We start from the raw sequence: 16358 nt of genomic DNA, 5'->3' as shown, positions 1-16358 counted from the left end.
GAAAACATAGTTATGAATATTATATTCCATTTCTGACAAATGTTACACACTGGATCTGTAAACTATTTGTCACACACTCAACTTGTGCTTTGTGAGTTACTCTTCTTGTTTTTATATGAATATGTAATTTGTTCACAGATTTTGGTCTCAACGAGGCTTCCTGGACAAACAAAGTTGAAGTAAAGTTTAGAAAGTGTAGAAAGCTGCACTCAGCATGTTGCACCCTCACACCACCTTTAGTTGCGGATTAAGCTGAACAAATACAAACTCCCAGTGACCATGTCTTTATTGCATAAAAATGTGTATAACAGTATGGACATTCTGTCCTTACATTGCAACTATATATAATCAATGTTTTCTGTAGCAATATCAGCTCTAAAGCTATGGTGGTACATATTGATAAAATATATCTGAAAAACAACAACAAAAAAAACACACCGACTGTGAATCATCAGCCAAATCTACTGGTTAATTACCATTTACAGAAATGGCTTCATTACAAGCTTTCAATGTCAGAATGATGTGTGATAATCACAGTATCTTTGATGCTTAACAAGGAAGCAGCACAGAGATTAGAGTGAACAGTAGAGAAAATAGGACAGCAGGTATATGCTATTAATGATGTTAACCCATCACCACCCAGTAGGAGTATGAAGCAAGTGAAATCAAATATTGATTAAGTGTGGCTTTGGTGATATTGTCAGCTTGTTTCAGTCAGTCAGTGTGCATGTCAGGATGTCAGAGGTCAAAGGTCGCACAGACCAATGTCTCTGACCGTCTTTAACCTCATCCACCGGAGGATGGCCCTCGCCTGCCAGGTCTCCAGGAGCAGGAGCCTCCTCCAGGTCCTGCCAGGGGATTGTAGTCTGAAACACACACAGTAGAGCAGAATAAGGACCACTGGTACAGGCACACACACACACACACACACACACACACACACACACACACACACACACACACACACACACACACACACACACACACACACACACACACACACACACACACACACACACACACAGTTTCCTTCTATCAAGGACTAACACTCTGGGTTTTAAGGTGAAAAAAATGACTGCCACTTCACTTAAACATGAAACACCACTACTGTGCCGGCTGTGTTTCAGACTGAAGTACACACCTGCGCTGCGAAGTGGCCTCTTGTCCGTCTTTGGTTTCAGCACTGTTGTCGATGAGCTGGCCTCTTCAGTTGTCTGTGGGGATACACATTAATCAAATACTACAGCGAGGGACTCAGACCATGACCGCACCGGTGTGTCAATGTTGTAAGCTTATCTATCACGATACTAATGATAGCAGAAACATACATCAGTGACAACAGTTGTGTGATACATAATCACACTCGAGTGGTCTCAGAAAGTCAGAGGAGACCAGACAGAGTAACGTTATCTGGCCATGTCAGACTAGTTTACATTAAAAGCATTCAATAGACCTTTTTCTGGAAGCAAGAAATAGTAGGGTAAACACAGGTGTTAACAGTGATACTAATTAAGGTGCTGCTATGGTTCATGGTAACTCACAGGAAAAGCTCTGCTAAACGCAACACAACCTTAATTAGTGTCATTGGTACCACCTGAGAATACTGAGGTCTGCTGGGAAAACCTGTGGTGGCTTTTATCGTCAATCATTCAGTCATACAGGCAAAATGTAACACAAAGTACTTCACTTCTGTTCCATTTCTGACAGGGTACTGTAGCATGAGGCCTGGTCCACACAGCATGTCTGAGTAGTGCAGGACTGTTGCCTCGCTCAACTGCTGCTGCTCACACCCCTGATGTGATCACACAGAGTATATGTCTGATGCTGAGCTGCTGCTGCCAGCCCTATCTCTCTATACTGAGTTTGCCTTTGATAAATACAACACAGTAAAAACCCTGTTAACATAGGAATAGATTGTGTGCATAGAAACACCAGAGAGCTTTTAATCTTAAACATATATAGTTGAGTTTGTAACAGACATTCAAACTGTGTCAAAGGTGTGTATGTTGATGGTTTAATGTCGATATGACTATGTACAGATACTTTTCACTGTCTATATTGCTGGGAACCACTTGCAGTGTGGCTGCTCTAATCTGTTAACATGGGCAGCAAAATAAAAAGCAAGCTGTTCCGCCACACAGACACAGACAGTGTGGACCAGGCTTTACACTGCATTTTACATGGATTCAGGCAGACGGAAGACGGCAAACCGACTATAATTTTAGTGGACGAAAGCAGGACCGTAAAATTAGGTGAGGCCAGCTAACTGTAATGGTAGATGACATTGTGGTCCAAAGTTAAATTATTTAACTTTTTGCCATCTTCTGCACTGGAACTTATAACCACACAAGGAGAAAACACAGGAGATTTGGACAAGAAACTAATAATAAATAATTATATAAAAAGAATATACACTAAATTATTATATTTAATATATTTTATTTGACTTTTTGTAAACAATAAAACATCACCACAGAAACATACTGTCATGCCTTTTCCATCTGCCGTTTTTCCCGTACAGTAGTCCACTGAAATGAGTCAGTCACTATGGTCTCTGTGTCATGAATCAGACTGAAATGTGAAATGACCATTACTTACCCTTTGTTGAATAAATGACAGGTTTAAAAAAAAAAAAGGAATTTCATATTTTGGTCTTTTGTGTGGCTGGTGCACTTCTAGAAAGTGATCTGAAAAAGTTAGTGTCCTAGTGTGAACACTAGCTTTTTCAAAATCAATCCTGTTCAATACTGTTTGATATGTTAATGTCATTTTAAAAAGTGGCTACAACAGTGGGGATAAAAGTGACAAACGACAAACTCACTTGTTTTGCAGCTCCTTTGTAACTCTTCCCCTCTTGAATGCTCTCCCACATCTCTATTTTCTGCCTCCTCTTCTCTTCTTCTTGCTGTTCACAAAATACATCCCACATTCAGTTCAGGTTTGACACCATGGACAGTGGACACACTTCCTTCAAACATTTCTATATGACTACAGCACCTGTTTCTGTTTCTCTTTGAAGATGGCTGCTTTGGCATCAAGCTCCTCTTGCATCTTTCTCCGGGCTGCTTCCATGGCCTCTTGATTTCTCTCCACGAGCGCACGATCTTTATAAAAAGAAAATTGTAATTCAAAACATAACATTTAGCCTTCACTAACAAGCACTGAATCTCTTCACAGACAATGAACAGGAAGAATCATCAACTCTCTCTACGTACATATGTAATGTTAGTACTATTGTATTAAAATAACATGAAATAGATCCATACTTATCCTTTAATGGTGAGGCCACAACAATATTCACACATGTCCTTCCAGAAACAATGTCCCAGTTACTTTGGATAATCCAGAAATTATTATATAGAACTGCTTCTTTCTAACTGGTGCCACAGTGGTTAACTGCATATATCTGATCACATCCTGTTATTTTTCCCCATAGTGCTCAGCCTCACATTGCGCTCACAATGGACCTCTACAATATGGACCTTTAAAATATGGACCTCTACAATATGTGTCTGTTTGGCTGCAGGACTCAAGTTTAACTGATCAGACCTTTGTACCCAGTATATGAACAGGTATTATTAGTAAGCACTGGGGCTGACCTTGTGGTGTTTCTGTGGGTGAGCTGCCGGAGCTCTGGCTGGACCTCCTCTTGCTTAGGTACTGGATGAGCAGGTAGACCAACACAGTCACAACAAGCAGGTACCACCCATACAGGGACAGAAGCTCTCCCACTGTGGGGGGCAGGAGAAAACACGTCATATTACTTGGTTAAAAGCATCCTTATTTGACATATGTGAGATATAAATGGCTTTACAGTTAAGACCAGGTCGCATAAGAAATGACAGAAAAATATTGGTTAAAATAATAATTCTTGAACTCATTAATAAAATAAATTACGCATGGTTTCTGGCTCTACTGCTTACATGAATGAATATAACGTGTAATATTCACCATGTCAGATATTTTGTTTGAGAGACTGTAAACTAGAATTTAGTGGTGTATGAGTGTGGAATAAACCCAAAGGATGGAATATCATACTCATTATTATATTATATAATGGAAGAAAACATGGCATCTACCTTCTAAATATTTTACATAAAATAAGGTCAAGGAAGTGACTTATAATTCATCCCTTTTATCTGTCCAAGTCAGTTTTACATAGATATTGAAACGACATTATAAACCATTATAAAAAAAATAATAAAAATAAAAAGTTTTGAGCATCAAGTCAAACAGTACTTTACATTACTCCCATACTCTAAAAATAAGAAAGCTATCCAAACGTATGGGTATGTATTTACCCTGTATAACATTGTTAACTAGTATATGATTTCTGTCAACTGTATGCCCTGTGTTCCTGCTGTTTAATAACGCTGCAGTAGGTCACTTTTACAAAAAACATCTTGAAATACCGACACTGGGAATTAGATTCAACAATCAGCTATCATCCAGCCTCCAACCCAAAGTGTCTTCTATCATTCTCGGCTCTGATTGGTTGTTTTCGTTCAGGCCCGGTGGATTCTTGCAAATAGCATTAGGAGCAGTAGGAGGAGCCAGAGGAACCTGATTTTTATTTATTTTTATTTTATTTATTTATCCTATAAACTACTGTCAGGAAAAAAATTAAGGTTCAGCAAATATGACAAATGTTATTTTCATAAATGTTAGCGACCGCGGCTTTAATTAAAACACATATTATATTCAACAAATACCACAAGCGACAGTGACCACCGCTGTGTATCGATCATTCAGCTAGCAGCTAGCAGCTAACACTGGAGTTAATGATGACTGGTAACGTTAGCTAAAGCTAGCTAACTTAAACCTCAACTAGAAACTGAGTGTTTCAAAACAAACCGTGCTAACTAAGAGCCTGCCATCTTGTTTCGTGTGTCAAGAAATCCGTGGGTTAGTGTTGTTATCATGTCAACTTGCCAATGAGGCTCACGGAAGTCAGATCCTTGTTTTTGAGCGGCGCCTTCTCCACCTGAGGCACGTCACCGTCATTGACGTCTGTAATCTCCACGTCGTCCATTTTCTCACAGAAACACTACACGCTGTTTGTTTAGGACACGAACCCCTGTCCGCCGTGCTGAGCCTCAAACGTTATGGGCTCTTAAATGACTTGTCGTGGCTGCACAGGACTCCTTCCTGTGTCAACCATCTTTGCTAAGCTAACTGCAAACAAACGCAGGACGGGGTTTAGGGTGACGTGTGTCAGCGTCGAGCGGCGTTCCAGTGACGTTCCTGTTCTTTGTGTTTACAGGTGCATACCGCCACCTACCGTACCGGAGTATGTAGATCCGGATCTGGTAAAACATAATCAAAAAATAAATTTAAAAAAGCGAAACTCTATATTCTACTAAACAATCCTGTGTTTATTAAGAAACTATGAGCCCTCTCTGCTTCCCACACCTTCTCTCCATTTGTCCCAAATATCCCCTCTATCCATCCTCATCCAGCCTCTCTCACCCTTTGTTCTAAACACTCTCCATTGTATTTAATACAGAGCAGTATTACATGTCCAACACTTTCACTTATACACATATACTTGTGCTCTAGCTGTTTTTGTATTCTATGTTCTACCTTTAAAATCTCCATCCCACCTTTTTTTTTTTTTTTTTGATTAGTGCTTTACCTTCCCCTTTCTGAAATGTCCACTTTGTGCCTCATATTTGGTGCTCTTTTAACCAGCCTGTCCACAATTCATCACTAACATTCCCACATGTGCAGGTACCCAACAAAAACTAACATCTATCCCCAATCTCTGAATGCTATATAAATATTGAAAACATTCTGGCATTAAATCTTCCCTAATTGACTTGGATTGGAATGGACTGAGAACTGCTGCAGAGTCAATACACATTACTACCCTGCTTCAGGACCGTGGGAAACCATAAAACTGCTAAGGTGAAGAACGACAAATGCACAGTTTTTGTTGAACTTCTTTAAGAGAGTCATTGACTCAACTGTAGTTCATTCAATTGTATTGCATTAATAAAGAGGTGTTTCTGTTTTTTAACCCACCAGTTCCTAACTGTTTTCTATAAGGAAGCCCATTTCTGTTATTAAATAAACTGACGACCCCTGCTTAAGTGACATATTTTATGGATATTTCATATTATATTCAAAATGGTACAATGTACCCAAATAATGAACTGCAATAAGTTTGGGTAAACTGTCATGTTTGTCTATTGTCTGAGGTGTTTTTTTGTGAAAAAGAATGCTTTGACTTTTACTGTAAACCGAATCTACCCATGGGTACAAATAGAGTAACCTTGAACCTTAAAACCAGTGATTTGGATGAATTTTGAGCAGATTATTTCCTGTTTAGGGAACTTGTCTGTCTGTTATTTTTCATATTTTTTGAAAAAATCAGTTTTTTCCTGTCCATGACACTTAGCCATTGTAAATACTGAGATATGGTGTATATATATATATATTGTGTATATTTAAAAAAAATTCTTACACCCCTTAAAATCAACAAGGCCTTGCAATCCCCCATGAGGCTTTGGCGACCCCCAGGCTTGGAACCACTGATTTGACCTACGCTCATTGATATAATGGGGTGGAGAATTATAGAAACACCTGTCAGAATTAGGACTACATAATTAAATTCAACAGAACCATACAGTTGAATAAATACCTTTCTAAAACAGTTTCAGCTAAAGCACTTTAAAGGTCCAGTGTGTAACATTAGGATTACCTATATAGGCTATTCAAAGTCCAGATGAAGATGAAGCAGTGAAGCTGCTTTAAATTCAAATGTAGCACTTTTTATTAGTAATCCCTCTTCAGGAAATTACATTTTTACACTCTGTTGTTAGTTTTTTGTTTTTCATTACACACACTCCCGAAGGCAAAGACAGCTGTTTAATACAGGAAATTATTCCAAAAATAATATTTAAAAGTCTACATATCATTGCCAAACACTGAAGATGGCCTGTAATCTGTGTCACTGCAACTGACAGGATGCAGTTTATATTTGTGGAACCAGAGGGAACCAAATCCTCCTCCATGACGAGCAGCACTGGTTGTATACTAAATGTATTTGCTGCTAGATGTTGCACTAGAGCACCAGCATCTCAGACCAAACCAGACATATTATATTTTCTACAATGTTCATGTTAATATTCACTTAATATTCTATAGAAAATATACTACTGAATGAATATTATTGGTGCATATCTCATTCTGTTCTGTATAGATCTACTAAAACTTAGACTGACAGGCGGACCGAACTGTAGGATGAAGAATTGTAGTGGGAGCACTGGAATGTCAGGTGTGACTGTGTGGCAAATAGTTTACGGGCTTTACAGGGCAGGTTGGAGGGCTCCCTAGCAGACAGCTCTGAGTTGTACTTACTTGAGTATTTCAATGTTTTACTAAAACTTTTACTCTACTACACTAAAATACACTCAACATGTTATTTCAGCAATAAGTTGTATGCACAATAATGTAACAGTGACAGAGCTCGTGTCGGTTGCATGTAAGTAAATTTTCTTCAAACTTCTGTACTTTTACTTCAGTAAGAATTTGAATGGAGGAGTTAGGCATCGCTACTTTTACTTGAGCAACCACCTCTGGTTCCTCCTCTGATGACGTTATCTGGAAACTCCCTGTTCCTTCCTGTGTCCAGGGTACTTTCCCTTTATGTTCTTGTTGTTTCACAGCTTCTTCTTCTCTCCATTTAAAGGTTTGTAAGCAACACTTTTGACTGTTTTACTAGTTTGTTTTTGTTCATCTTGTCAACGTGTTAGTTTAGTTCCATTAGAAACAGAAGAAAGAGCTGACAACTCTACAGACAGTCAACTGCAAACAAACAAGGACAGTGAGTTTTCCTTCATTCTTTCTTCAGTGGGTGTCAGGTTCCAAAGCGTCCAGTAACAAGTGTGGAAGTGTAAAGTAGAGCGTAAGTAAGTCAGTGTTCAACACGTCAAATCCAACATTTGTCTTCTTTATGGACTAAAACAACTGCACGCTATGTCTGGATCAGTGACAGCCATACTTTCAGTTTTCAACTTGAAACTAGGTGATGAGTCATTTACGCGAGTACAATGTAATTAGAATGTACAAGTGTGCTTCTTTCAGTCTGCCAGAGAAGAATCTGAATCTGAACAAATCAAAAAGACATAGAAATAAAATACAATAAAGTGTTCACATCATTTACTGCAGTAAAAGTAGTAATACTATACTGTAAAAATACTCCATTACAATTCCTGCATTCCAAATGTCACCTGAGTACAGAAGTATTGGCACCAAAATGCACATGTAAACTGTACATCTGTCAGTGTTGTATTATTATGAAACTGCATGATTATTATTGATGCCTTAAAGTTGCAGAAAGTCATTTTTATTTAAAAAAAATTGTTATATTTGACTGTAAGATAAATGGAAACCACTCTTGAGCCATGTATCAGTTAGTGCATCAATAAGTGTTCAGTGTTTAAAGAGTAAGACAGTCCAACGAGTGGACTGTTGTGGATTCACCTGACACTGATAAGAAACATAGAGAAGACGCTGATATTTGACATTTTTTCAGGACAAAATTATGTAAAAATGAAACTGATGAGTTATGATGAGTTTTCTTTCAGTTGATGTGCTGATCAGTGCTTGGACTGATGCTTTCAACTCTTCTCTCTGTTTCCTAGAGATGAAGGTAGAACGACTCTGGGGGCTGATGTGGATGTGAGTTCAGCAGGAGCTACCATGGTAACATAATTGATTTGGGATTATTGGACTAGCTGCCGCGGCTTGCTCTGACTGATATAGCACTTGTAAAAATAAGAGCATTTAAAATCCAAGATTCCAAGTCAGTCAAATAGAAGTGAAAAAGTGATTCAGATGAGTGTATTTAGTATTTAGGTGGATGAGCTGTTTCCTCCAGTCAGAGCTCTGTGCGTTTGTCATGTGACTGAGAGGGCTGATGACAATAATATGTGAGCTCTCCCGGCAGGTTATTGTGTGTGAAGGTGTGGCCTCTGCTATGAAACAGTGTGAGGGCAGAGAGGAGGGAGTCCCTCCCTCTAAAACCACTGGAGAACATGACACAAGGACCAAAGCCCAGAGGTAAAATGAGGACCTCTAACTGTCAGCACTCAAATCCCTCATCACTCCCTCATTCCCATTCGCTCTGTGTATTTTGTGTTGAAGTCCAGAGCAGCAACACACACCAGACTTTCCTGGACCTGAACCTGCACATAGCTGTGTGTCCATGAGTGATGCATCAATGGAGCCTCCTCTGGTTTTTAATCTACCTGATGATGGAAGGTGAGAATTTAAAACTGACATTATGTTATTCCTGGCACAAAGTACAACAGAGCACATGTTCGGATAGTCTCTCCCGAAGAGAGCTGATAGTGTTGACCTCAGTTGTGACAGAAAGAGAGCTAAGAGAGAAATGTATACCCCGCCTACTTTCTCACCTCCACACAGCTGGCCAATCACTGAGTGAGGTGGGTGTGATGTCAGAGTGTTCAGAAAGGATACAGAAACAATTGGACACAAAGCCCTTAAACTGACCTCAGTAAAGTGCTGGGAGAGGGGCTTTCAGAGGCTGTTTAACCATCTGACAAACAGTTCTGATACAGTGTACTGACACCTTAAAATGCTCCTGGTTGATATTTGAACTTTTTACTCAGAGAAGCTTCAGTGGTTCTTTGTAATTTTTGCTCTGTGTCACAATGTCTGACTCAGTTGTTTTTATTTTACTCAGTCTGCCCTTCTATTCTCACTGGATACCCCCAGCCACCTGACTCCTACATCCACCTACTTGTCTGTTTGCTATTTTAACATGTAAATTGAACGATTATAGTCGGCAATTAAGTTTCCGTCATTTGACTAATTGTTTCAGCTCTAATTGTAATTTCTGTCGGTTAGTTTGTCGATAATAGGGCTGTGTATTGCAAGAATCTGGCGATACAATTACCATTCAGTATATTTTGACATATTGCGATACTGTAAGCAAGGCGATAAACTGCGATTTGATTTTGTGTTGAAGTCCAGAGCAGCAACACACACCAGACTTTCCTGGACCTGAACCTGCACATAGCTGTGTGTCCATGAGTGATGCATCAATGGAGCCTCCTCTGGCTTTTAATCAACCTGATGATGGAAGGTGAGAAAAAAGAGAGTGTTCAGAAAGGATACAGAAACAATTGGACACAAACCCCTTGAATCAGTAAAGTGCTGGGAGAAGGGCTTTCAGACTCTGTTTAACCATTTGAGAAACAGTTCTGGTAGACACCTTAAAATTATGAATTGATATATTCCATTCTTAGTAACCTGTTACCTGAACCCTAATTTTTGCCAACATGCTTGCCTGTCTCTATGATTTTCCAGTCTCATTCCTATACAACCCTTCTGCCTTTGTTTGTAAGGATTTGTATCCTTACTTTATCAATCTGGTAGCTGCCCAGTGCAACCAATCTGATACGAACAGATATTGAGCAGCTGAGAACTACAAACAGCAGCAGACTGAGCTGTTAATTCTCAGTGGGATCAGCAGGACTAGTTCATAATGTGAGCTAACAATTCATGATTGATCCACAGTGTCGGCGAGGAGAGCTCAGAGGTTCCCAGTGATCAGACACACCTGGACTCCATATTTAGGGTTCGTACATTACATCACAATAATCTACATTGGACCTTTTAGTCGGTTGTCAGCCTGTCCAACATGGATTTAATGTTAGGTTCCATGATTTATTGTTGATGGTGTCATTTAAATAACATTGTATTCCAGCTGCTGGAGGAGAACATTGTTGAGTTTGTGAAGAGTGAGCTGAAGGATATCCAGAAGTGTCTGAGTTCAGGTTATCCAGAATGTTTAAATAGCAGAGAGGAAGAGGATGCGTTGGATGTTGAGGAGGAAGAGCACAGGAGGAGCAGAGAGGCATTTCTGAAGATCACACTGCACTTTCTAAGGAGACAGCATCAGGTGGAGCTGGCTGACCGTCTGCAGAGTAGTAAGAGAACTTCTCTAAAGGTTGAACATGCTAGATAAATTGGACATTTACTAATGTCACAAGAGATGAGGGACGTGATTATATACTAATTATTTGAGGAAATTAACTTAGACTTATCGATCTGTGTTGTGTGTTCATTCAGGATATCCTGCTCCAGTTTGTCTCCAGCAAAAACTTAAATCTTCCTTGAAGGACAAGTACCAGTGTGTGTTTGAGGGGATCGCTAAAGCAGGAAACCCAACCCCTTTGAACCAGATCTACACAGAGCTCTACATCACAGAGGGAGGGACTGGAGGGATCAATAATGAACATGAGGTCAGACAGATTGAAACAGCATTCAGGAAACCACACAGACCAGAAACAACAATCAGGCACGAAGACATCTTTAAACCTCCACCTGGAGGACATCACCCAATCAGAGCAGTGATGACAAAGGGAGTGGCTGGCATCGGAAAAACAGTCTTGACCCAGAAGTTCACTCTGGACTGGGCTGAAGACAAAGCCAACCAGAACATACAGTTCACATTTCCATTCACCTTCAGAGAGCTGAATGTGCTGAAAGATAAAAAGTACAGCTTGGTGGAACTTGTTCATCACTTCTTTACTGAGACCAAAGAAGCAGGAATCTGCAGGTTTGAAGAGTTCCAGGTTGTGTTCATCTTTGACGGTCTGGATGAGTGTCGACTTCCTCTGGACTTCCACAACACTGAGATCCTGACTGACGTTACAGAGTCCACCTCAGTGGATGTGCTGCTGACAAACCTCATCAGGGGGAAACTGCTTCCCTCTGCTCGCCTCTGGATAACCACACGTCCAGCAGCAGCCAATCAGATCCCTCCTGAGTGTGTTGACATGGTGACAGAGGTCAGAGGGTTCACTGACTCACAGAAGGAGGAGTACTTCAGGAAGAGATTTACAGATGAGGAGCAGGCTGACAAAATCTTGTTCCACATCAAGGCATCCAGAAGCCTCCACATCATGTGCCACATCCCAGTCTTCTGCTGGATCACTGCTACAGTTCTGGAGGATGTGTTGAAGACCAGAGAGGGAGGAGATTTGCCTAGGACCCTGACTGAGATGTACATCCACTTCCTGGTAGTTCAGTCCAAACGGAAGAGCATCAAGTATGATGGAGGAGCTGAGACAGATCCACAATGGAATCCAGAGAGCAGGAAGATGATTGAGTCTCTGGGAAAACTGGCTTTTGAGCAGCTGCAGAAAGACAACTTGATCTTCTATGAATCAGACCTGACAGAGTGTGGCATCGATATCACAGCAGCCTCGATGTGCTCAGGAGTGTTCACACAGATCTTTAAAGAGGAGAGAGGACTGTACCAGGAAAATGTCTTCTGCTTTGTCCATCTGAGTGTTCAAGAGTTTCTGGCTGCTCTTCATGTCCATCTGACATTCATTAACACTGGAGTCAACCTGCTGTCAGAAGAACAGACAACTTCCATGAACTGTGAAACACAAAAAGGCAAATATGCAGAGACTCACTTCTATCAGAGCGCCGTAGACATGGCCTTACACAGTCCAAATGGACACTGGGACTTGTTCCTCCGCTTCCTCCTGGGACTTTCACTACAGACCAATCAGAATCTCCTACGAGGCCTACCGGCACAGACAGGATGTCTCTCTCCAGAGAAAAGCATCAATCTGTTCCACTGTCTGAATGAACTTAATGACTGTTCTCTGGTGGAGCAGATCCAACAGTACCTGAGATCAGGACGTCTCTCCACAGATAAACTTTCTCCTGCTCAGTGGTCAGCTCTGGTCTTCATCTTACTGTCGTCAGAGAAAGATCTGGACGTGTTTGACCTGAAGAAATACTCTGACTCAGAGGAGGCTCTTCTGAGGCTGCTGCCAGTGGTCAAAGCCTCAAACAAAGCTATGTGAGTACAGAGAGCGTTGGATTTATTTGTCAAATCTTCTAATAGTCTTCTATATTTTCAACATAAAAGAAAAAAAACATACTACTTATATTTCCCTGTTTACTGTATCTTTAGATTGAGTGGCTGTAACCTATCAGAGAGAAGCTGTGAAGCTCTGTCCTCAGTTCTCAGCTCCCAGTCCACTAGTCTGAAAGAGCTGGACCTGAGTAACAACAACCTGCAGGATTCGGGAGTCAAGCGTTTGTCTGCTGGACTGTCGAGTCCACACTGTACCCTGGAAACTCTCAGGTAAGTTTTAACCAACGTGTTCAACTGATCACAATTCCCCATTACATATATGGATAAATGACTGTGTAGACAATCTATTGTCTACACAGTCAGATTATGTGATGTGTTTTATTTTGTGTGTTTGCAGGCTGTCAGGCTGTCTGATCACAGAGGGGGGATGTGCTTCTCTGGCCTCAGCTCTGAGCTCCAACCCGTCCCATCTGAGAGAGCTGGACCTGAGTTACAATCACCCAGGAGAATCGGGAGTGAAGCCGCTGTCTGCTGGAGTAGAGGATCCGCACTGGAGACTGAAGACTCTCAGGTATGGGGAGGCCTGTTAAAGCCACAGACACTCTGTCTGATAGAGGAGAAAGAGCTTTTTCTCTCAGCTCATATGACCCTTAGTCAGAGCTTACACTGACTCATACAAGTGTTTGTGTCCCACATCAGGGCACAGTCATTTTTTGTATCAACAGTGGATAATATGATAATGGTGAATCCAGACGTGTTGCCGGGCATCACGGTGGATTGATAAGTTATAGTAAGCAGCCAATAATGAGAGAATTAAAGGTCCAGTGTAACATTCCAGAGGCAGACATGTAATTAGTGTATCGTTGCGTTTTTGTTAGCTTACAATGAATGTTGAACTGCCATGTTTCTACAGTAGCCCAGACAAACCAAACACTGGTTCTAGATAGGGTCTTCAGCATCTTTCGTAGTTTCTCCTACATGCTTGGAAGGCTGAGCTGTATTCGGTTAGTTGCAATCTGCAACTTCACCGCTAGATGCCACTGAATTTTACACACCGGTCCTTTTAAAGGAATATCAGCTAATTAATAAGTGCTACATGTGTAAGTACATTTGTAGAGAATAATAAACCTCTGTGTATGAGAGCAATGTGAGATCCATGTTTGAATGCTGGTCTGACCCACCCCCCTGCTTTCAGGACGGAGCCTGGTGGAGTCCAGTGGTCGAGACCAGGTCTGAGGAAGTGTAAGTGTGTTTTTAATTTGATTCATAAAATCAAAGTGGCCAGAGGTGGCTCTAAATATTCCTGGGGTGTCCAGTAGTGATGGGTCGGTCGCGAACGATCCGGCTCTAAGAGCCGGCTCTATGAAGTGAATGACGAGAGCGGATCTGGATTTTTTCCCAGTTTTTTCTGTTAAAGCCGCGTGATTGGTCAAGATGTGTGGCGGTGTCTGTGTATCTACACTGAGCAGGAGGGGGGAGGGAGGGTTTACAGACACACACGCACAGTGAGCACACGAACAGGTGGGAGGGAGACGTGTGAGAGAGAGAGAGAACTAGGCGCTACATAGACAGAGACTACACACTGGAAAGGTGAGGAAGTGTAGTAAAGTTTGGACAGTTCAAAGGCAGAGTGTAGACTGTGCAAAGTTAAACATTTCGTATCGAGCAGCTTTTTGTCTAATTGAGATGGCTCTTTGTTTTTGTGTTTTATAATTTATTTTTGTAGCACTCTGTTCCATGTTGAGTATATTAAGTATATATTTGCTCATGGTGGTACTGTTCTCTACTACTGGTCTCTGTAAATTCCTCATGTTATAAGGAGTTCGGTCTAGACCTGCTCTATTTGGAAAGTGTCCTGAGATAACTTCTGTTCTACAAATAAAATTGAATTGAATTGAATTGAATTAATAAATCCATATAAATAATAAACATTTAATATAATGCATGTATTTACATTAGATATTCATTTAACACATAATTAGGTAATAAATTAATTTAAGCAACAAAAAAAATGAGGAGCCATCTGGGAGCCGAAAGAGCCGGCTCTTTTTAGTGAGCCGAGCCAAAGGAACCAGGAGCCGGAATTCCCATCACTAGTGTCCAGAGGGGGGTATAGAAACTTTAATGGCAAAAAATATATGCTTATATGCTGATTCAATTGTAAACAATCACTTATATCAATATTTGCTTGAAAAATCCCCTAAATGAAGATATTAACTCAAAAACATTATTGTGGCACTTAAATGATCAGATGATAGATCAATAACTGCAGCTGCATTGTGTCTTCTTTTTTCCATCAGATTCCTGCAAGCTCACGCTTGACATAAACACAGTGAACAGGAAGATCAAACTGTCTGACGTCAATAGGAAGATGTCCCACGTGGAGGAGGATCAGTCATATCCTGATCATCCAGACAGATTTGACTACTGGCCTCAGCTGCTGTGTCGAGATGGTCTGACTGGCCGCTGTTACTGGGAGGTGCAGTGGAGTGGAAGACTTCACATAGCAGTGACTTACAGAGGAATCAGCAAGAAAGGGAATGGATATGAGTGTTTGTTTGGAAGGAATGATCAGTCCTGGAGTCTGGTCTGCTCTGATACCATTGGTTACTCTGTGTGGCACAACAACAAAGCAACATACATCACCACCTCCTCCGCCTCCGCCTCTGACAGGGTAGCGGTGTATGTGGACTGGCCTGCTGGCACTCTGTCCTTCTACAGAGTCTCCTCTGACACGCTGATCCACCTCCACACCTCCAACACCACATTCACTGAACCTCTTTATCCTGGGTTCAGGTTCTGGTCTGACAGGCCTGGGTCCTCAGTGTCTCTGTGTCCTCTGTAGGAGGGAGACTCTCCTCCTGTTAGAGAAGCAATCAATAACTTATGATCATTAAACAGTGTATAAATTCTACCTGTGTTCTGTTTGTATTTGAGTTTTTCCATTATCCCAAATGTTTCCAACAAAGTTTAAACTCAGAGAAATGTGTCATATTATTCAGGTAACGCTGTTTCACTTGTCTCCTGTCGATGACGTCATATCCCCTTTGTGCCTGCGTCAGCGTTGTGGTTGTCTGCCAGAAGCTGTCATCATTGACTCCTCTTTTATGTTTTAATCTTCTTTATGTGCAGATCAGTGTTATTTGTTATGATTATTTAGGTTATCTATTTATTTGCAGGGGTGGGAAATAAAGTACAAATACTGTTACTGTACCTAAGTGTTTTTTTTCAGGTATCTGTACTTTGCTTGAGTATTTTTTTCTGAGAAAGTTTTGTTTTTAACCCGTACATTTTTAAACAAATATATGTACTTTCTGCTCCTTACATTTTCAAAACAGCTTTCAAAGCTGGTTACTTAAGTTGTCATACATTTGAGCTGCGAAACCAAGAGTACTTTTAACCTTTATACTTTATGTACATTTCAGAGTTTATACCTGTGTTCCCAAAAGTCTTTACTAAATACAATTTAAGAAAGATCATAAATACA

At 40.7% G+C, this 16358-nt stretch overlaps 2 protein-coding genes across 4 annotated transcripts; one reads left to right on the top strand and one right to left on the bottom strand.

Annotated features, from left to right (window-relative positions):
* Window positions 1–268: 268 nt before the first annotated feature.
* Window positions 269–5223, bottom strand: selenos (selenoprotein S). 2 transcript variants are annotated; one of them, XM_051379011.1, is made up of 6 exons: window positions 4933–5213; window positions 3600–3731; window positions 2998–3104; window positions 2822–2905; window positions 1142–1214; window positions 269–866 (listed from the first exon to the last, which is right to left on the bottom strand). In XM_051379011.1, exons 1-6 carry the CDS (start codon window positions 5030–5032, stop codon window positions 787–789), a joined length of 576 nt encoding a protein of 191 aa, XP_051234971.1. In that variant the 5' UTR covers window positions 5033–5213; the 3' UTR covers window positions 269–786. The 2 variants fall into 2 exon arrangements, with proteins under 2 accessions (XP_051234971.1, XP_051234972.1); XM_051379012.1 differs by lacking the exon at window positions 269–866 and having other exon boundaries at window positions 1171–1792; window positions 4933–5223.
* A 2379-nt stretch (window positions 5224–7602) lies between these two features.
* Window positions 7603–16084, top strand: LOC127351530 (NLR family CARD domain-containing protein 3). 2 transcript variants are annotated; one of them, XM_051379140.1, is made up of 11 exons: window positions 7605–7693; window positions 8649–9066; window positions 9151–9267; window positions 9998–10114; window positions 10549–10609; window positions 10739–10961; window positions 11104–12853; window positions 12968–13141; window positions 13269–13442; window positions 14067–14113; window positions 15172–16084. In XM_051379140.1, exons 2-11 carry the CDS (start codon window positions 8924–8926, stop codon window positions 15714–15716), a joined length of 3351 nt encoding a protein of 1116 aa, XP_051235100.1. In that variant the 5' UTR covers window positions 7605–7693; window positions 8649–8923; the 3' UTR covers window positions 15717–16084. The 2 variants fall into 2 exon arrangements, with proteins under 2 accessions (XP_051235101.1, XP_051235100.1); XM_051379141.1 differs by lacking the exon at window positions 14067–14113 and having other exon boundaries at window positions 7603–7693; window positions 15172–15231.
* The last annotated feature ends 274 nt before the right edge of the window (window positions 16085–16358 follow it).

This window comes from Dicentrarchus labrax, unplaced genomic scaffold, assembly GCF_905237075.1.
Source record: "Dicentrarchus labrax unplaced genomic scaffold, dlabrax2021, whole genome shotgun sequence".
Taxonomy (NCBI): Eukaryota; Metazoa; Chordata; class Actinopteri; family Moronidae; genus Dicentrarchus; species Dicentrarchus labrax.
This window is presented reverse-complemented; position numbering and strand designations above follow the sequence as displayed.

What these genes read in the sequence shown, in the direction of transcription:
- selenos (XM_051379011.1), bottom strand. Translation starts at nt 5,032, where the DNA reads ATGGACGACGTGGAGATTACAGACGTCAATGACGGTGACGTGCCTCAG. An exon ending in ACAAAGGAGCTGCAAAACAA is followed by an intron (nt 1,215 to 2,821) that starts GTGAGTTTGTCG and finishes GTATCCCCACAG; the next exon opens with ACAACTGAAGAGGCCAGCTC. An exon ending in GAGGCCACTTCGCAGCGCAG is followed by an intron (nt 867 to 1,141) that starts GTGTGTACTTCA and finishes TGTGTGTTTCAG; the next exon opens with ACTACAATCCCCTGGCAGGA.
- LOC127351530 (XM_051379140.1), top strand. Translation starts at nt 8,924, where the DNA reads ATGACAATAATATGTGAGCTCTCCCGGCAGGTTATTGTGTGTGAAGGT. An exon ending in AATCAACCTGATGATGGAAG is followed by an intron (nt 10,115 to 10,548) that starts GTGAGAAAAAAG and finishes ATTGATCCACAG; the next exon opens with TGTCGGCGAGGAGAGCTCAG. An exon ending in GAGACCAGGTCTGAGGAAGT is followed by an intron (nt 14,114 to 15,171) that starts GTAAGTGTGTTT and finishes TTTTTCCATCAG; the next exon opens with ATTCCTGCAAGCTCACGCTT.